This window comes from Rhynchophorus ferrugineus, unplaced genomic scaffold (assembly GCF_030347505.1).
Source record: "Rhynchophorus ferrugineus isolate W39M unplaced genomic scaffold, kcgeb_rfMv2 rfM8, whole genome shotgun sequence".
In the NCBI taxonomy this organism is placed as follows: domain Eukaryota; kingdom Metazoa; phylum Arthropoda; class Insecta; order Coleoptera; family Curculionidae; genus Rhynchophorus; species Rhynchophorus ferrugineus.
Window position 1 is genome coordinate 6,400,557 of NW_027472587.1, and position 21,608 is coordinate 6,422,164.

Below are 21,608 nucleotides of genomic sequence, written 5' to 3' on the forward strand. Positions count from 1 at the left end.
ACTATCTGAAAGTTCTTTGAGAGCTTCAGCTGGATTTTTGTCCAATAAATCTAACAATTCATTGTCTTCGGACTTTTTTAGTGCTTCAATCGGTTCTTGGCCATTGACATTAAAATCACCAGGTTCAAACCAAAACAATTAGTTATTTATAGCTAAATAACTTTTTTCTGTCATGAAATTCGATAAAAAACTTAATATTTAATAGCAGGACTACTCTCCTCAGGTATCTATACATATTTTATGAGTTCAACACTATATTTTGAATAAAACAAAATGCTCTACTGAAATTTCTATGATTTTATTGTAATCGAATTTTCATTAAATATTTTTAACAACGGACCAATAAAAAATGTATATTGTATAACAATGTATATAGATATATTTATAGCAAACGCCTTTTAAGCTTCATACCAGCAAACAACCAACAAAATCCTTATACCAATATTGTGCTGAATCTATTTTAGGTGCAACCCAAGTAATCAATAGGAACAAAATAAATTAATCTCAAAAGTATTTATATAACGCATTTTCAACATAAAGAGGTTTGACCACTTCTGTCTTGTATTGATGTTTGTATTAAATGTGAATTATGCGTTTTTCGATAGTAATGCTGCAAATATTATTAATATATGAGTAAAAAAGGCAAAAAGAATATAATTAAATATCAGTATATCAAAAATCACTAATAATAACAGTCTTATGACTCCTATAAAAAAGCATATAGACGATAATAATAGAGGAATATTAATAAATAAAAAATATATATTAGGTTTGTGTAATATTGACTTAAAAAGGAACAAAAAATGTAAAAAGTAGGTCAAAAATATGTTTGAGTGAAACTCTAATGGTACTATCGAAAATCGCATTGCAATTAACATGAAAATATAACATCCCATAAGAACGAGTAATAGTATAAAGTATTGGATGCAAATGTTTTCTAAAAGAAGATGATAAATGATATATATATATATATATATATATATATATATATATATATATATATACATATATATATATATATATATATATATATATATATATATATATATATCCAATATCAACTTCAACAATCTATTATAAAAAGGTAACATTCGATAACTATCCACTAGCAGAAGAACTATTAAACTGATATGTATCTAGTCTACAATATATCTAATCTGCTTCATAATATTTTGGAAGTTTCAATCAGTCAGTTTACAGGTTGTAATTGGAAATATTGACCTCAAAACGGTCAGATATAATTCCTTCTATGAAAGAGTAAAACTTCAATGCGATCTGCGCCTATTAAATATACGGGAAAATTGCAAAATAGTACTACACAGGTAATTGTTTTAATTATCAGTTCGGGAATCAGTTATCTCAATTATCTTTGGCCGACTAATCTCAACCCTGTGGGTAAACGAACTACTAAATGACGGGAAATTTGGTTTGTCGAAGTGACTTTATCAAATGATCCAAGACTCGTACGACGCGGTCCAGTAGGATACCGCCGTCCAGTTGGGGAATTGATCTATCAGTTCCTTTAAGGGCCTGGTGGTTTTTCCTTTACCGAATAGAAAATGAGACGTAACCGCAAAATCCATTATAGGTCCGGTGTGACCTGAAGGTACCTGCAGGAATTGGTATTAAACAATAGACATACATCCTGAACAAGTCGCAGAAACGACTTACTTTAAAATCAATCCAGAATTTAAATGGCACCGGTTCCAATCCGTAGGCGTAGTAAATGAAATAAGTGTTTCTTCCATTCCATAATGGGCCTGCTAATGGTCCTGATGTCGGTAAGCTCCAGTTACCAATCTCTACGCCTAATGCTGGAGAAATCATCACACCCATATGGGTTGGTCCTAAAATTTAATATCGCACTGTATACGTTATCTAAATATCAATAAATAACTCTAGGGTTTTCCGAAAAGAGTGAATCGTTGATGAAATGGAACAAAACAAGCTGTGTCTGCGATATTAACGAAATTATATTTTTATTTTAGAGGCTTATATATGCTACTATATATGGACTATAACTCATATGAAATATAATCATTATACACCAATAATTCAAAGAACATTTCAAAATTGGACACACACACCAGGGCATTTGGCCCAAATTGTCAAGACATCTACTTAGCATTATGTCGATCAGTCATTGGAATATCTATACTATGTGGTGTCTTCAATGTGCCAAGATGTTATTATGGTTACACCTCAGCTGCGATATGGAGAACCTACACGTTTTTAAACCATAATCTAAATCGAAGAATGTAAGAATGTCGATCGTGGCGTCCCCTATAGGACACACGGCGCCGTCTTGAACATGGTATGTTGCCTACATTCATGTCGTTTGAGACCAAAAGAAATTGTCATCGTCCTGCAGTGCACGCCGTTAACGATGAAGGCATCACCAACGTAGGCCAAAAATCCACAATTAATATCTTTCCAGTACAAACTTTTGTTAACATGAAATTGAAACATTGCAATTGGTGTCTCCCAGCACCCCGAATCCCAATTAGCGAACAAAACATGTAGCATTCGCGTTTGTTGTCATAGCCGGTATATAGGGAAATTTACACACAGGAAGGGAGAGTAGTCCCATAGAAAAAGGTTCTTTGAAGTCATCAGACCCTCAGGGTTTTAGGGATGGGTATATTTTTATACGAGGATAGTATTATGATAGCACATTTCATAGATAGATACGTTAGTTTGCGGTCTATAACGCAAACGTCTATATCTACGGTCTATATCGGTCTGAGAGTGGACTCAGGGACTCATATTGAATGAATTTGATTGAGATTGTGAATATTATATATTTTAGTGCGATATTAGCGTTAGGGATTAGAATAATTAGTATTAGTTATATGTTATCTCATCTTTCCCTATACCCTCTAGCTAGTCCTCGTTATTTACTACGTCCCGTATCCCCTTCGTGGTTTGGGATATCGGAGAGAGCCAGGAACAACGTGATGCACATTGAGCAAATCCCCTGAAGGAAACGTTAAATTGCTTGGGCCCACGATCAGCAAATTGTCATAAATTGAAGAAAAGTAGGCTACAAACGTTTGCAATGACAAAGTCATTATCATAATAAAATGTTATCATTGAAACTTACTACTCAATCGTGTAACTTGCCATGGCAATTTTGCCAAATAAAAAACCTTATATGAGAGCACATCCACTATAAAAATAACTTACCAGTTATCTCAAAGTTAAATCGTTCTCCATTCAATACCTTAGTCCTGGAGGTAATATTCATTTTAACCGGTGTTAGAAGTGTTGGTTCTGGACCAGGCACCCAATGAGTTTTCCAAATCATAGTCAATACCGGTACTAAATATGGTAAACCACAATATAAATAATCTGAACAATCTTTTTTTACTAGTTCTGCCGTCTGCATTACAGGAACGAAATTATCTAAGGTATGGGGACTGTTGATGTCCATGTCGGCTAGCCAGTATCCATTTGATACGTTGGTAATAGCTCCCGACGAATCATGGAATGTGCGCTTGGTATGCTATACAAAAAAAATACATCTTTTTATTTTAGATTTCATTAAGTTTGAGTACACCTACGGCAATCATAAATCTTTGAGGTGCTAATTTTCCGGGAACACCGGAATAAGGAAACCCTAGTGGTGTCAGGATAAGAACCGCTAAAGAGATTAGGAACACTGCAATAAGGATGCTAAAAATCCTCTCGACTTTTCTGACTAGCAATATTAGAGGCACCGCAAAACTAAACAGCATTGCAAATAATGCAGAAATCATCACAGCTATTAAATATTCAGCATGGCTGCCTGTAAAGCAGAAGACACACTTTTTCTATTCTGCCATATTAAATATCATAACAACGTATTAATAATTCTTACCTGAACCTGCTCTTCCCATTATCGGTATAAACAAGTATAAAGCTCCAATAATTAAATAAAAGTTCTGTACAAATGGCAATCCTATCACAAATATATGCATAATAAGCCACTTGGAATCTGAAAATATGAAGACACGTTCAATAAAATAACTAAAATAATCAGTAATATGCATCCTCGCCTCTCCATTTTCCGAATAATTTGCTCTTTAATACGTTCCCAATCGATGCAAAAAACACCCAAGTTAAAGCTATAAAAGTCGACCTTACTCTTACTAATATGCCAATTACGAGAAAAATAGTCCAAAGTGCTTGGTAGGCGTCATAATATAATTGAAACAGTGTCCAAGGTACTAATTCTAATTCCTGAAACATATATAGTTCTAATCTTATTTGGTTTGATAACAAAATAACGCTATTACCTTATTATAATATTTGGCATGGAATAAAATCGAAAATAACAAAATTACAAAGCATGGTAACACGTATAGGAAAAATGCCCAAAAAGGACGGGCATACCAGCTCATGGTACGCCCTAAACCATTTAAAAATGTTGCTATTGTCAGCCCAAATAATATACATAATATCCAAGATAACAAAATAACTCCAATACATTGGAAAATTTTCTTCAAATATAATTGGCTATTAATACCTAAAAATAAAAGTAATAATTTAGAAGAGTATTACATATTTTCAAAACGAACGAATTTATTCCTTAATTCAAAACGATTGTGTCATCACTGTAAAACTTCTGTAAAAAGTTATTTTCATAAGCCTCCTTAAAAGCTAGCTTACACCACCAATAGTGATTTACAGAGACCAGAAAAATGGCAGTCGGACCAGGGACTATCCAAGTCCTCACTATACGGCGGATGCATCAAAAGCTCCAGCCAATCTTTTAATTTTGATTGCAGACAGTAAAAAGTCCGATTAATAGTGAGGCAAGGTTCGAGCAGCCCATAGTGAACAATTAGCCTTCCTTGGCATCCATATGGGCTTTGTAATCGTTTAAGAAGCTTCTCAGGCATTCAACTACGATTCACCAATGGAAGCTCAATGTTAATTCATGTGGAGCTCAAATACCATTGCTATTTTAGCATCTAGTCTTACATAAAATAGTTCAAAACTAGTTTGTGGATATTTAGTTCCGTAGTATAGTATATCGATGATCCAGGTAGATGTTTTAATTAACCGCATCAAATGATTCAAGGATTGGCCAGCCAAGCTGAGATGCATCCATCGAGGTTAGCATTGCACTTTCCAAAATGAAACAAACCAACTGTTCATTTAGTGTGTAAAAAACAAATATATTGAAAATGGCTTATTGGAATTTTCAAAACGCTATAACTTTTAACTAAGCAAACGAATAATGCTACTAAGCATTACTAGAGATATACAAATTCACTTATACACCTTATTTACTTAATTTACACTAATCCAAACCATTTATTAGAAAAAACTAAATAACCTTCTCTCCGGGCTATTAACTCCTCAAGAACCATAATATATATTTTATGAATATATATTATAAATTTCTCTATATAGAAATGTAAACAATTATTTATAACATACATAAATATAATTACAATATAAATTATATAATATAAAATTCATAATGAAATGGTGAAGTACCCACTTTGGTAACTTCGGATAAGCTATTTGTAAAATAAATGAATTTACTTTAATAGTAATAAAATTGCATATGTGCTTAAAATGAGTTAATCTAACCAGCTTTTATTGAATACCTATTTCATATCACACAGAAAAATGTAAATGTTACAATAACAGGTTTGAATTGAATTTTACTTACTAGCAATTTTTTTGGCTTCATTGGCATTTCCAAAAATGCAATAAATAGAAATTATCACAGATAAAACATTAACAACATCAGCAACGGGCATGGGCCATCTTATGACGAAGGCACCCAAAAAGTCAAAGAAAACTAGATTTCCTGACCTGTAATTATCAATGTTTGATAACTGATGGCCTTGGGCCATTCCTTTTGCCAAAGCAAGTATATTGTCACCAGTACGTTGTAAAGAACCCAGTGGTATTTGATCAATTGTATCAAATTTTGTATGATAAACATAACCATTAGCAGACCACGCGAAATCAAGGCCTAGAAAAAAAACTTAAATTTCTGAAATTGAGCCAAATAATAAAGAGCATCTGACCAGATACATTTCCAAAATCTCTGAATATTCTATAGTCAGTGTCTCCAGGAATAACACCACTTTGAAAGATTTCTTGGGCTAGTGATGAAGCATATGGGTAAGGCACTTCCTCAGAGTATGTTTCTAAAATCCAAGGATGATTTGGACCTGCTTGAAATAGGACTTCTCTTCCACCTGCTCCACAAGCTTCTAAATTGATAAAGGCTCTGACCTTATGACAGACAAGTAAAATATTAAATTACATTCTATTTTAAAATAAAAAATAATGTTATAAATATCAATTTAAAAAATTAAAATTACCTCTTTAGCCCATTTATGTTGTGTAATAAAACCATGAGATGCGGGCATAAAATTTTCTTCACCTCCATTGAACAAAAATATAATATTGTGCCTTAAAATCTTTGGAGACACTGCCAATACTCTTAATATTTCCAGCATAACAGCACAACCAGCTCCATCATCACTTGCACCTAAATGAATTTCTGGTATCTAAAGTTATCATAAATATGATTATGGATCCATACCTGGACTATCCACCACAGAATCAAAGTGACAATTTATCAATAAACTGTGAGTTGAATTAATCCTTGAACCCACTTTTACAACGATATTCTGTACGTCTTGATAAACATTTGTCATGCCATCTAGAAATTCTAAATTGAAAGCTCCAGATGCCTTCTGTACATCAACTTCAATTATATGATTAGGATGTGCTTGTCTCACTATCAAATCTATTTCACCAGTAATAAATTTTACTGCCAACACTTCATTTTCATAACTACCAGCAGTTCTTGGGCCTAAAATCAATAGTTACTTAAAAGGATGTTCATTATATACATCTAAATGCACTAAACCTATTTTCGTTAAGTTTTTCAGAATAGTATATGCTCTCTCAGCTATAAAACTATCTGGGTAATGTTCTTCTTCATCAATCATTAAACCTTTTGGTAATTGTTTTTCTATAACTATAACCAACAAAAATGTGAGCAATATTAAACCCAATATACCAATAAAATGTGCTGTAGGTAAGGGTTTGTATATTTTGGTATCATCAACTTCTAAATCAGTATACTTCTGATTTGCATTTTTGGTAATAAAGCGGCTTCGGATTGAAGACATTTTTTTCACTAAAATAAAAGAAAATTAACAGATGTATATTTCAATTAAAAATAACCTTAATTTAAGAAAAAAACATAAAAATGTATAATTGAAAACATTGAAAGTCATTTATAAATTAATTTAAGATAAGATAACTTTACCAAGAGATTAATAAAGATAACAATCATACAAATGTTTCTAAATAATTACTCAGTATCTTGTTGTATGAATAATAGTGAAAAGATTTTTATAATTATAAAGATATATTAAATAAACAAGTAAATAACACACATTTAATTTGTTGTTGTAATCAATACAATTACATTAAATTCATTAAAATAATTAGATTCATACAAAACAACATATTTATGATTAACAGTATACTTTACACAAAGACACCAATATACCCCACCTTAATATTTGTAATTTTACCAACATCAAAACCAACTAAATGTATTATCTTTATAGGTACAACCCTAATAAGAACAATCCACTGTAATAAAGTTTTAAATGATGCACTTTGGAAAGATAAACTAAATGGTAATACGCAACAAATAACGCGGTAATTAACAATAAATAATTAAAGACGTTAGCGGTTTTTTTTTGAGGAGAACTTTTAGTTAAATAATGGATACAAATTTTGTACGCGCATATTCCATACATAGGACTTTTGACACTGACAAGAAGTCCTAACCTCGAACTTTAGACTTTTTCCAAACAAAGAAAACAAAATAAGCGTTGTCATAGTAACTGTATATTACTAGTTGCCTGATGTTGCGCATAATATTAAAATTTTATTTGCATGGCATATTTCCATACATACTTTTAAAATTTACTTAAACATTCTATCAATAGCAATTTTTATTCGGTTTGAAAAGGGGAAGAAAAGGATAAGAAGATATCAATGAAACACTACTTATAAAAAAAGGCATATATTCGCATAATAGAACTTAAAATATAAAATAAAAATAGATGTATATAAAACTAAATTAGTTAATTAAAAAGCTATTGTTGTAACTGTTACTGCCTAATATTTTCACTATATGCTTCTCATTATCATCAAAACAAGCAATTATTATATTTATAACAAACACAATAACGTTCAGACATAGTATACAATTATTTGCATTGTTCGCCTTGCCCTGGTCTTCCTCCTTGTTTATATTGCACGATAGGCCCAGGAGAATATATAGACATGCTTCGATTACCTTAAGTGGTTTGCAAAAAAAAACAAAAATAAATATATAAATAAAAAAAATTAATTAAAAAAAATGTTACAAAATATTAAAAAAAAAGTAAACAAAAGTAAATTATTAAAATACTTAAAACAAAATATTTTAATAATTAAAAAAAGTGTACAAAGTAAATGTAAAATATATACAGTTTTTGAATCCTACTTTAACATAACTATAAACATTATTTATGTAGGTGGATGTATTTTGCATTGTTCTCTGAACGGTTAAGGGTATGATTCACAGCAACAGCAGGATCTAAACCAAAATTCATCTTAATAACATCGCAAAATAAGGCACCAGTTATAAACCCTAACGATATCTGATTCAATATTGTTATAATTAGATCTAGTTTTCGTTGTTCGTAAGATTTTAGAACTCCTACCAAAATTGATAGTAAACCCCCTGTTACCTACAGAAGAAACAAAAACGATGTTGTATTAATATATCTTAAGATCGTAATCAACACTTTGTATTTTCTTATCATATTATTAGTTTTAATACTGATATAATTTAACAAAACATGGTAATCTGTAGATAACCAGACATACACCCTGTCAGTCAGAAAAACTAGCTTTTTCTATTAGGGTCGATGTCTGATATTAATGTTAGTGGTTGGTTGGAATACTCAAAACCAAAACCGGAAATAATAATGTTAACAACAGAAATTAAAAAAATAAAAATCAAAATAATATCGTTCAAAACAAGAGCAGCACGATGATCTCTGATTTTGTTAATGTTTAGTCCACCAATTATGACGAACAATATCGCCACTATCAACTAAAAATAAGAAACCATTATTTATGTACATTTATCTATATACATACACTTTCTTACAATGACGCAACATATGTGAATCAATAAAAAAGAAACGTATACATTTTAATAAGACTTGCTATAATTAACATGTTTTATATCGATTAAAATATAATTCAATCACAGACCTAAACTTGAAACATCAGGGGCTTCAAAAACTGTATAAAACGGTATGGTTGGGTCAAAACAAGATATAATGAGATTTAAAAAAGTGATAAAGAATGAAAGAATAGCTGTCACATAGCCAAAATACTTTGCAGTGTTTTGGTAACTTCTTAAATGAAGTCGACAGTCAGAGAGGAAATATAGAGTGAGGCAAAGTATTCCAATAAGGACCTTCAACAAAAGATTACCTCTTAGCATTTAACTTTAATTAAGCTCTGAGTACGACGTTTTTTTATTGTGTACAATTTAATGCTAAAAATGAATACAAACCTGTAGTATAATGGAAATACTGATTAGCGTCAGCATTAACGTATAAAATTCATGTTTTTCTCCAACTCGTAAGATATACTTTAAATGGTTTGCATTGGTGGTTAGTAGGGCAACATCTAACAATCCTTGGGCTATTGTTTTCTTGGTTGCATATTTATTAACATCTAAAATCTTCAAAAACACTTGTTAAAAATATTTTTTATTGTATTATATATAGTGAAATAAAAACTATTATAAGATAAAATAACGTTCACGTACTATAAATATTAGTAAAAAAATTATTGGTAATACCGAATTAAATAAAAATCAATACATGTATTTCCTAGAAAAGACCATAGTTAACTAACGTACAGTTATTGAGTATATTGTGTTTCTACAAGAATTATGATTAAAGTTTTATGAATAGGTATATTTCTGGAACAGTTAAAAAATGTATTCATGTGTGCGTATATATGTATCAGTATTTTTTTATATATAGATATCAATTTTAAATGAAAATTGTTTTTACAAAACATTAATTAAGATATAACAGATTCAATATTTACTTATGTTAATAAATTATATAAATGAAATACAAATAAAATGAATATTTTTAGAACAGTAAAACTAATTTTTATCTACAGTTTTTTTATTGTGCTTCGGTAATAAAAAAAAAATAATGATAAGAATTTTAGGTCCGATGGGACTGTTAGGTGAATAAAGCGGGTTGAAGAATAATCTTAGATGAGTTTTTACGAAAAAAAAAAAACCAAAAAAACTAATTCTGTGTCAGAAGAAGTGTGTTGAAAAAACATTGACCCATAATTTCCGTCATTTGCTGTCGTTTAACATTGTTATACCATTAAAATTAATTTGTAATTAGAATTATAAAATTTTTTAACTAAAGAAGAGAATAACTTAATCTAACCTTCGAAACGACTCTAGTTGCAGTAGAAGCCACAACACCAACAGCATTTCCATCAACGTCAGTTTTCAGTTCACCACATTCAATAAATATTTCTTTTTTAGTCATATTAAGCGATATGTATCAAACAGCTACACAAGTACTACAAACTAATCTAGCAATGATTGGCGAAACAAAATAAAACAAGTAATTGTTTTTCAAAACTACATTGTTATCTTAAAAAACAACAAAACATCGATCATTCAGTTCAGTAACTTCTAAATTGTATTGAAATCGATAAAATACTGATTCGTCGTTTTAAATAAATTATGAAATTCTAAAAGGATAAAAAAGCTATTGTTTGACCAAACATAATTATTACTTAAATTAAATAATTAAAATAATTATACCAACAACCTAATTTTTTGGTATTCCAAATTATAAATATTTGACAAATTAGTGACAGACGTTGACATCTTGCTAATTTAATAATAAGTACTATTTGTTTAGTTTCACCTTTTATTCAAATGCGCGTAACATAATACTCAAAACCTAATTATATTTCCTTTATTGCATATAACAATTAATTATGTTGCAATTGATGATAACAATAAACAAAGGATTTATTTTAAATTTACTCCTTTCGTGAAATACCTAGAAACAATGAACAACACAATCATAATGGAAGGAAGTTCGATTAGAAACAAAAGGTATTTGTATATGGACAAAACAATTTCTTTTGTTAGTTCTCTACACCTATTTCTTCATTAATGTTTATTTATATTATTTCTATAAACAATATGTGTCTTAGTTGGCCTAGATTAGCTTTGTATTACCATAATTACTGTTAGTATATACATAATTTAACAGACTAATTATAAAAATATATTTATAAATTTTAATTTATTGTATTTATTATATTATATTGATATGTTGTCAAACTGACAATTTGCGCGAAGTAAATCTATTTATTTTTCCATAGCCTACTTTCTCTTTACCAACATATATTTCAATTTATTCACTTAAACTTGCAGTAATTTTTAATACATATACAGAAAAATGTGTTTTCCAAATAAATGTTGAGTTATGTTGACGTTGTTAAGTCTATATTATGTAGATATAACGTGCATTATCAAGGTAATTAAAAAAATGTATTATTTTATATAACAAGTGTATTATGTAATGAAACAGTAATAATAAACGAATGCCTTTAAATTATTAGCTCAAATAAATCAACATGTTTTAATAAATATAAAGTTTTTGTTAAATGAAGTTGTTTTATATTATGTACATGAAAGAGAATAAAACAAACAACGATTTTATCAACACAGACATAAACGAAAATTATGGAAATTACTGAATTTTACCGCCAAATAACTTTACACAGGAAAAGTCGATACTCACACTCCCATCTCGGTTTCTAGCTGAATCACTCATGACTCAATCTTGTAAATGTCACAAGATAAACTTTCAAAAATGCAGATTACCAAGTAATTGAACGGAATCAATCGGAACAGAATTGGAAACCGTATGGGAAACAATTTTACACTGTAAATTAGTTTGTATCGTGGTAGCTTGGATGCCGATCAATTTCACCCGACCAATAGCGTCGTTTCTTCATTGCTTGTTTCCACAGCCTGCTTTATCAATGATGGTATCATCGAATTTGTTATAATAGAGGTAGGTTATACTGTTATTCAGTTTATAAGGGCAATTATCTTTGTTTTGAGAATGATTCACTGATCTTTTTGAGAGGATATTCGTTTAGAAGAAATCACACATATTTTTTTATTACAAATTATGAATATAGCAAAAAAAACTTACGCCTCTGAAAATATTTCGACTTGAGTCAACCATGGTTAAATATCTGGGTATCAATCCACTAACACAGTTTTAAGATCTCGTTTTCGATTGATAGATTACGCAGCACATGAAACAATATCTTGAACTAAATGCAAAAACGGTAACGGATCTCTTTTGAACGGAATTAAGTAAAGGTCAAAAGATTTATTAGACCAATGGCGTTGGGATTTTGTTGCAAACTAATCAATTAGAATAAAAATCAAGTAGGATGTGATCTTAATGATGTTTATTTCAGGATAATGTATTTGAGAGATAACGTTCTTAAATAAATTTTGTGTCAGTGTATAATGTTTATTTTATTGATTTGTATGCAGTTATTCTCTGTTAAACGATGACATATATTAAAACCTTAGCTTTATTATTTAATTTAACTGATTAATTTTTTTAATTATATTGATATTTCAGTTTTATTTCAATTTTTTTACCGGTATATGTTATTAATAATATAAGATAATCAACAGATTGTTGTATTGTTATTATTTTGTTATGTCCATTAATCAAATTGTAAGGCTTTAGATATTTTAATCTAAGCACTTCACTATTTATAGCATATTAGTTGATTAGCAAGCACCTTGAAGGGACTGCACCAACACCCTTTCCGAGTATTTAACAGAATCAATTTGAATTACACTCCTTCTGAGTTCTAAAGGGATATCGCACTTTATCACTTCATATAGTACGTCCATTGTACTTGTACACTGTAGTATAACAGATCAATTGAAAAGTCTCCGGCCTACCATATTAAAATAGTCGCTGGAGGCCAGATCTGGAGAATACGGTGGATGATTGGATTTTTGCCATCGTTTTCACTAATTTGTGACACGGTGCATTGTCTTGGTGAAGCAGCACTTTTTTTCTCCAAATGCGGCCGTTTTTGGCAAAATTACTGATTGTAGTCAATGAAAATTATTCCATGCGCATCTCAAAGTACAGACGCCATAACTTAGACCCTCCTTTTCATTGTGTGCAATCCACTCGGATGACTGTCGATTGGATTTCGGTGTGAAACGATGGAGTTATGTTTTATCCATTGTCACATATCGACGCAAAACGAATTATTAACTAGTCATTGTTTTTGGTCAGAAGTAAGCGACACCCACTTTATACGGAGCTTTCTCATACCCAAATATACGCCAATGATAGGATGTACACGTTCAGTTGATATATTTAGAGTGTCTGCTATTTCATACAATTTCAATTTACGTTCATTCAAAATCATTTTGTGGATTTTTTAAATATTTTCGTTGGTAACAACCCCTTTTGGGCGTTCACAACGTTCACCGTCTTTGGTGCTCATTTCACCACGTCTAAACTTAGCATACCAATCCTTGATCGTTGACTTTCCTGGGACAGTGTCCGGAAACTCGGTATCAAGCCAAATATTTCCTCAACTGTATTTTTTACCTTCAAAAAGCAATATTTATCAACACACGAAATTCCTTTTTATCCATTTTTTTTTCGCAATAACAAAAGTTGCGTTACTCAAAATACTATAATTCACAAACTAATGATCCGACATCTGTCAAATTTATACACGCGTCTTTTGAGGGTTAGGGCTAACTAAAAAACATATAGATTTAATTCTAGTAGCGCCATCTATGTGTCAGGCCGGGGACTTTTCAATTAGTAGGTATAGCCGTAAATATTGATTCGTACAACAATACTTTATTATCGATAACTTGAAGGGGTAACTTGAGTTTCTTTGATGCTGTTATTTTCTATTGTATGCCTGTAAATGTTGCTATCGTAATTTTGTGGTTGGTATATATATATATATATTTATATATATATATATATATATATATATATATATATATATATTTATATATATATATATATATATATATATATATATATATATATATATATATTTATATATATATATATATATATATATATATATATATATATATTTATATATATATATATATATATATATATATATATATATTTATATATATATATATATATATATATATATATATATATATATATATATATATATATATTTATATATATATATATATATATATATATATATATATATATATATATATATATTTATATATATATATATATATATATATATATATATATATATATATATATTTATATATATATATATATATATATATATATATATTTATATATATATATATATATATATATATATATATATATATATTTATATATATATATATATATATATATATATATATATATATATATATATATAAATATATATATATATATATATATATATATATATATATATATATATATATAATATATATATATATATATATATATATATAAGCAATAAGAGCTGTAATAATTCATCAAAAACGAACAAAACCAAAGAATTCAAGAATAGTTGACAGATATTCCAACTATTCTTGAATTCTTTGGTTTTGTTCGTTTTTGATGAATTATTACAGCTCTTATTGCTTTATTGAATTTTCTCTTTTATTCGCATTTCTTAATTGTTGCCAATTCGTTCTTTGCTTAAGCGTTGTTATGAAGAAAACTTAATAGAGCTCTTTTGGTTATCATTGTTGTTAAAAACGCCTCTTAGTGTTAAAAGAAATAATATGAGATACTACCAGTGGCAAATAAAAGACAATTGGCTCCTAATTTTTATGGATATAAAAGCACATTTATTATTTATGGAAAATTTTTCTAAAGTAAACAGGAAGACCCAAAGATGTGAAGATAAGAATAATATGTAAACAGGGGTTGGGATATTTGATTTTAAAAATATTCAGGGACATATAAAAATAATAAAAAAGCTACATGGCAAGATGACAATCATTCTTTCAAATAAGATTGTCGATTTGGTAATTATTGAGATAGATCTGCAAGTTCAGAAAACCCCACATGAAATATTTTAACGAGGATCTTAATACGATTTTAGTAGCCAATTCGCGTCACTTCAGCGAGAGACAATCATACCCTTAAATCGTTAAATGCTAAAATGCCAATAGCCCATATCAACATAGTTCAGTTTTCTGAAATTTTCATTTTCTAATTTTCTTTCCACAGATAGGGTTTATCTGGACAGGATATAAAGTTTTACGTGGACTCCGTACCACGGTCCTCAGCATTAAGCCGACCGACTGACGAGTGCCCAACTTAGAAATCATCCCAGAAGATATCCGATCTTACCCAGCATGGTTATTGGTATGACTGGGATCATTTTCCTTGTCGGAATTTATTAACATAAACAAGCCTGAGCAAGATTGGAGCTCACGACTGTAGCAACAGTAGGAGGACCGCCCTATCGCCTTGACCACTACGCCCATCATATATTATTATTATATGTATAATACAGAGCTCTATGTATATCATAGCTATTTATCGAAAAATGAGAGCCTGAACAAGATTTCCGTCCGAAATTGTGCCATCAATGTGCTGAGTATTTAGCATCAGTGATTATCACTAGCTGGTCAAAACCAGAACCTGTAGAAATACGTTGTTTAATTTTTTTTTGTTATAAATATAAATGTGTATAAGTATATGTCGTTGAAATTATAAGATAATTATAAAGAGTTGGAATCAATTATATTAAAATACGAATTTTTTATTTACTACCCAATCTTGGCGTCATAAATTATCTATTGCGATAACGACTCAAAACACGCTTTCTTTACTGAAACCAAATATCCTACAAGGAGATGGATTAAATGTAACAAATATATACTCGTTTGTGTTTAATACAAATTTTATTAATAAGTTTTCGGTTCCTTACCTACTCTACCTACAAGTCTTTTCAATAAAATAATTTTGACAAAATGGTGAACGAAAATTTAAAACAAATGTGAGGATAGGTATCGACTTTTACTTTGTCTTTGTTGCATATTTCTCCACCAAGGCGTTCCACACGTCGGGGTACTTCGTTTGGACGAATCTCGCTATCCTTTTGGCGTTGGCGATTTGTTTATTATCACAAGATTTGCAGTTTTTTCCAATAATTTCTGGCAATGCATCTAAAAAAAACATATTTTATATACTTTCGACATATAGTTTTTAAAGGGGTATTCTAGCCTAGAAATTAAAAAAAAACCGTTTTTTTTTATATTTTAAAAGCTCAGCTCTGTATGTACTTAAGAAGATTTTTCAAAATATAAGTCATTTTCGGATATAGAGTTATTTGCGCGTAGCTATATTCGAAAATTTAAACGCGATTTTTTCGAAACCCTACTAAATACTACTGATATACTACTTGTTCTGTCGTACAAAGTAAAACTATATTTGGAGTTAAAAAAAATATGTTTACTGTTGTCATTGAAGATGCCCCATTTTTCTGAGACCATCCACTTCATCAGCCTGTAACTTTTTGGATTTTTAATGTCTTAGTTTAATTTCTTTTATGCATTCTTTAAACATTAATAAATATCTGGTAAAAAATGGATAGTAAAAATATTGTTTCCTTTATTTCAAAAAAAAATTTCGATACATCGGAAAATAAAAATCGTTTTTTTTTCTGCAATAATCAGCACATATCAATATTTAAAAAAAATATTGATATATCGGCCCAGAAAATATCTATATTTTCAAAGTATTTTATAAAGAAGAAATATTTTTGGAAAATATTTAAAATTAAGTACCAAAATGTACAATACAATACAATATAGTATACAATTTTAAAGGTTTATTAAAAATGATTCGATTTTTTTTTCAATACGTTTAAAAAATATTTTTATTTTAGTTTTTTTTAAATATCGATATATCGATATATAGGTCAAAAAAATTTCGCCCAAAAATATCGATATTTTTTCACCCATCCCTATCCCTCAATATACCGGCACATTCTTTTATTACTTATTAATTATGACTTTTTTTAAAATTACGATGAACGAAAAAAGAAAAAATTGAACAAAGTACCTATTCTTTATTTTATATTTTTTTTAATGTAAGTATATTATGTCTAGGCAAGTTATAACGAAAAAATATATCCTAAACGTATTCTGGAGCAAGACTTCGCTCATTTGTTACTCAGTAAACGAATATTAAATATATATTTTAATTATATTATGGTGGGTGCGTGGCAATAATATAGAACTTGCCATTTTATTGCAATGTAAACTGTGTTTTATTCAATGTAAACTTAGATTTCCTAATTATCCGGTGACTAACCTCGAAAATATCATTTTTTGCCCCAGTTCCACTTTCACTAAAGGCATTAGATCTAATTCTAGCGATCGTTACCGTGTACATGCCTTATAATTGAGAGTAAAATAAATATATGATGAAGAAATCATTTCTAATCGATGCGCCGTCGTCACAAACCATCGGAAATTACTTAACAACGAATAAAACTTCTCACTTACTTTTAATCTGTCGTCCTAAAACATCACAAGGTCCTTTATCCAAAGCACAAAGCAATTGCCTCTCCACATACACGTTGTTACTGAGTCCGGCTTGTCCTCGAACATACTGTAGAAGGACAATAACCAAACAAAGGTGCAAAAAGGTTCTAGGGACCGTTGACATGGTGAGGTGCTCCAGGTTCGTGCTGTACTCGAACTGAGGGTGGACGCCGGTCAGGTACGCGGTCTTATTCAATATTTCGGAAGTTGGTGCCTTTCACGGTACCTAGATCTCGTCGGTTTCGGTTGGTAGTGCAGGTGCCGGTTCTTTAATTGCCTTAGCAAAGCGTGAAATTCATCAAAAAAGCTCGTCTCGGATTCGGTTTCGTTTATACGAAGTACCATCAAAAAGATGTCGAGTATTTTCATATTGAAATTATTTGGAAATAAAATTAATCAAAATAGAATTTGATTTTATTAACGTGTGTTTAAGGGGGCAAAGATGTGTAGAGGCTCCAAAAAAAATTAAATTTTTCTGTCATGAATTTAATAGTTATGAAACGTAGTACGGGGTGTTATTGGTAGGATTCGTTGTATCTTTTAACAATAGAGATTTTGGATAAAAAGATATACAAGTATTAGTTACCCAGCAAGTACATTTACGTTTCGAAATCAGCTCTAACTTAACTTTCATAGTGTGCGTTTCATTTATACAAAAAATGCAGGTCCAAGCCGTAGTACTAGAGCTCGTAAAAGATCATTTCACGGAAATCGGTATATAAATCGGTAGTCAAATAACAGCAGTAAAAATGAAGAAAAAGAAGAAGAAAGTGAAAATAAAATTGAAGATTTATCGAGAGATAATTTACTCGAGAGATGTTTAGGCGCTCAAACTCCTAATGCAAATGAAAGTTTCAATTCCACAGTTTGGCGATTGGCTCCAAAATATTTGCATTCTGATATAAAAATCGTTGTGATCTCGGTATATTTGGCTACGTGCTTATTTAATGAAGGAACTTTCGGTATTTTAACCATTCTGAGCGAGCTTAATATGCCCAAAACCGACGCATAGCTCTCAAAAATTCGCGATGTTGCCGTATCAAGTGTGGGTTTTAGTTCAGTTCGGTTTTGACATATAACAAAATTCTAGTTCAAATAAAATAATAAAACAAAAATATTATCAAATACATATATATAGTTTAACATTATAGTACATCTAATGCATATATTATCGAATAAAACTTCGAATAAGTTAAACTACAGTTAATTAACTATTGTATATCCAAGTAATGTATTTCCCTCTCATTATACAGCATATTTAGCTTTTTACTTTTAGTTCTTGTTTCCTTCAATGGTATGTTTCCTTGTCAAGTTATTTTGATATCACTATATTTTTTATTTCATCTGCTACTACCTGTGTACACCAGGATTGATACAGTTAATCACTGAATTCTTCCTAATGCATTTACTATATCCAAAAAAACAGTATTTTTCTTTCCTCGCACATTTTAACCAAATGCTCATATATATTCTGAACAATTACACAAATATCTAATGGTCATAAATCTTTCACATTCTTAGAATAGAATATGATTATCGAGACCCTACAATTATCGTATATTAATTATATACACACATTTTTTGTTTCCACTCTCATCACGCTGTCTTGGAAATAATCAGCATTGAATCGTAATCCCTTATTCAGTTTCACCAAGTTTTACTCAAGTTTATAACATAGCTAAGCTGTTCCTCTAGTTAAAATCTATCGAACGTTTGTTCACGATTCCGATTTTCATTTCTTAATTTTTTCTTCAATGTGTCTGATCAAGTTCATCATGAAGAACAATATATCTGCAATGAACTATTAATAAAGGTGATAACTAATAAAACCTATAAAAATTTTATTCCATTGTTTACCTTTTGATGTCTTAACACTATTTTAATTTCATCTTGCCATGAGTGACCGTTGAGTATATTGGTCTCATTCCGAAAAATCAATGTCTCAAATCTAAATATACACATTGAAATAATAAGTTTTTTAATTTTATTATATGCTTTTAAAAACTGTATTCTTTTAAAAGCAACGTCTGGAAGATCCATTAGACATCTTCGATACTTTTCAGACTAACAGTTTCCTCAGAAATAATTGTATTAAATTATGCTTATGTTGAAAAAACTACTCACTGTTTTTATAAATTTCATATATTTGGTCTCTGATTGTGCTAATATCATGCTGATCTTAACTCGTCACCCGCTTCATATGAGGACAGTTTTTTTGGTGAATCCGAGGTAATGTTTTTTATCTTTTGAAATATCTCAGTGACCGTGTCCATACTAATATTCAACGCAGCTGTAACGCGCTAAAATATTTTCAATAAAAACCGCAGCAAATTAAAATATAATGATAAAAATTCTTACCACTTTAATGAATTTAACAAAATAAGCAAAGCTTAAATCAATGTTGTTTTGAAGAATTTTGCATACATTTGACAACCGAGTGACTTTGACAGGCTGGTTCGTTTACGTGTTCGAACGTATCAGACATCATTGTATCTCCTTTTAGCTAGAATGAAATGAGAAAAAAAATTGTCTGATTCTAAAACGAATTTACAAATTGCGTCGGGCTATATATTGAACATATTGATGACGTATGTTCACAGCAACTTTGGATATACTACACCATTTACAGAAGTAGAAAATTATATGCATGAAGTCAATAAGATTTTAATAACTGACCTCAGAGAAGAAACCGATCTTATAATACCATAGGGCCAGATTAACACTACTTGATGTCATAATCAATCTGTACTTGTAGACCTGACACTGACACTCATCAGTGAACAAAAGAAAAACTCAAGACGTGGTGCCCTATAAAATTCCTTAATTTATTTATGAACTAATTTGGCAACGACTTTAGAACGACCTTATGTTCTCAATAAAAACAAATATTAACTGAGATTCTAAAAAAAATGTTAGTAGTGGGATAAACACACCTACAAAATATTTAGAAATGACAAGCATCTGAGTTTAGATACTCACCCATTTCTTTTTTCACATTAACGTCAATTAATAAGTTCCTGTTTTATTTAGTTTTTAAAATAATGTAAATATGATTTAGTAGTGGTAGATAAAACTGTAGAAGTAATCACATTCAAATCAAAGTTATATTAGTAAGCTATATTAAACAGACACATAAAATTAAAGGTTGCGGTACCACTAAACCAAGAACAAGAAACCTATTTAAACTTACCAAACGAAAATTACCATAGTAGATCAATATGGCAGTAATATTTCCTATACACCGTCTAAATGAGCATCATATCTACAATATTTTCTAGTGAAATTCATTTTAGGCTCGATGAATTAACTGAAAATACAAATAAAATACATCGAACATTCTGAAATACCTTTTATGGCAAATTAGATGGCTCGGTGAATGGAGGTAAAAGGAAATGAAGCAGTGGTATTTACATAATGTGACCGTTATTTATTGGCAATACAAAAAATGTAGAAAATACAAAATTGATGAAACGGATGGCAGCGGTGTTACCTGGAGACGAGGCTTGGGCAGTCGATGGTGGCACGTCTAAACCAAACGATGGACGGTTACTGAATCCTGGAAATACCCTTCAATAACATCCCAGATAAATATCTCGGGGTTGCCAGCTATTCGTTAGCGGGTTCTAGTTGGCGCTGCTGGTACCCCGCCCGTGTTCAACATCTGTTATTATATTTCTGGTTATTTTGTAGACCGTTATTCCACTATGTAAAATTCAACCTGTCTCAAAGTCATTACAAACTATTAGTTAAAATAATGAAGAAACAACGTATATACGAGGTTTTCGTAAAAGCTATTGCATTTATGGAATTTAATTATGAATAGAAATAAACCCCTTTTAACTATATACTGTTTTATTTAAAAAAAAAAGACTAAATGGTTTTA

General features: G+C 30.0%; 3 protein-coding genes across 11 annotated transcripts; all 3 read right to left on the bottom strand.

The window, feature by feature from the left end:
* Positions 1-277: 277 nt before the first annotated feature.
* Positions 278-7,806, bottom strand: LOC143200922 (endoplasmic reticulum metallopeptidase 1). Of its 3 annotated transcripts, XM_076411713.1 has the most exons (13): positions 7,540-7,806; positions 6,884-7,156; positions 6,554-6,826; positions 6,330-6,499; positions 6,030-6,240; positions 5,666-5,974; positions 4,278-4,507; positions 4,038-4,221; positions 3,860-3,976; positions 3,564-3,787; positions 3,187-3,505; positions 1,672-1,847; positions 278-1,610 (listed from the first exon to the last, which is right to left on the bottom strand). In XM_076411713.1, exons 2-13 carry the CDS (start codon positions 7,146-7,148, stop codon positions 1,446-1,448), a joined length of 2,643 nt encoding a protein of 880 aa, XP_076267828.1. In that variant the 5' UTR covers positions 7,149-7,156; positions 7,540-7,806; the 3' UTR covers positions 278-1,445. The 3 variants fall into 3 exon arrangements, 2 of the variants coding, with proteins under 2 accessions (XP_076267828.1, XP_076267829.1); XM_076411714.1 differs by lacking the exons at positions 278-1,610; positions 1,672-1,847 and adding an exon at positions 2,782-3,043 and having other exon boundaries at positions 7,540-7,805; XR_013006847.1 differs by lacking the exons at positions 278-1,610; positions 1,672-1,847 and adding an exon at positions 2,926-3,043 and having other exon boundaries at positions 3,104-3,505; positions 7,540-7,805.
* Positions 7,807-8,043: 237 nt separating this feature from the next.
* NijC (Ninjurin C) lies at positions 8,044-12,490 on the bottom strand. Of its 7 annotated transcripts, none has more exons than XM_076413042.1 (3): positions 11,898-12,049; positions 9,611-9,781; positions 8,044-8,335 (listed from the first exon to the last, which is right to left on the bottom strand). In XM_076413042.1, the coding sequence occupies exons 1-3, from the start codon at positions 11,928-11,930 to the stop codon at positions 8,117-8,119; spliced, it is 423 nt and encodes a 140-aa protein (XP_076269157.1). In that variant the 5' UTR covers positions 11,931-12,049; the 3' UTR covers positions 8,044-8,116. The 7 variants fall into 7 exon arrangements, with proteins under 7 accessions (XP_076269157.1, XP_076269152.1, XP_076269155.1 ...); XM_076413037.1 differs by lacking the exon at positions 11,898-12,049 and adding an exon at positions 10,518-10,723; XM_076413040.1 differs by lacking the exons at positions 8,044-8,335; positions 11,898-12,049 and adding exons at positions 8,404-8,771; positions 12,318-12,490.
* Positions 12,491-16,059: 3,569 nt separating this feature from the next.
* On the bottom strand, positions 16,060-17,985 carry Csp8 (chemosensory protein 8). The gene is made up of 2 exons (XM_076411737.1): positions 17,687-17,985; positions 16,060-16,342 (listed from the first exon to the last, which is right to left on the bottom strand). The coding sequence occupies exons 1-2, from the start codon at positions 17,847-17,849 to the stop codon at positions 16,194-16,196; spliced, it is 312 nt and encodes a 103-aa protein (XP_076267852.1). The 5' UTR covers positions 17,850-17,985; the 3' UTR covers positions 16,060-16,193.
* Between the last annotated feature and the right edge of the window lie 3,623 nt (positions 17,986-21,608).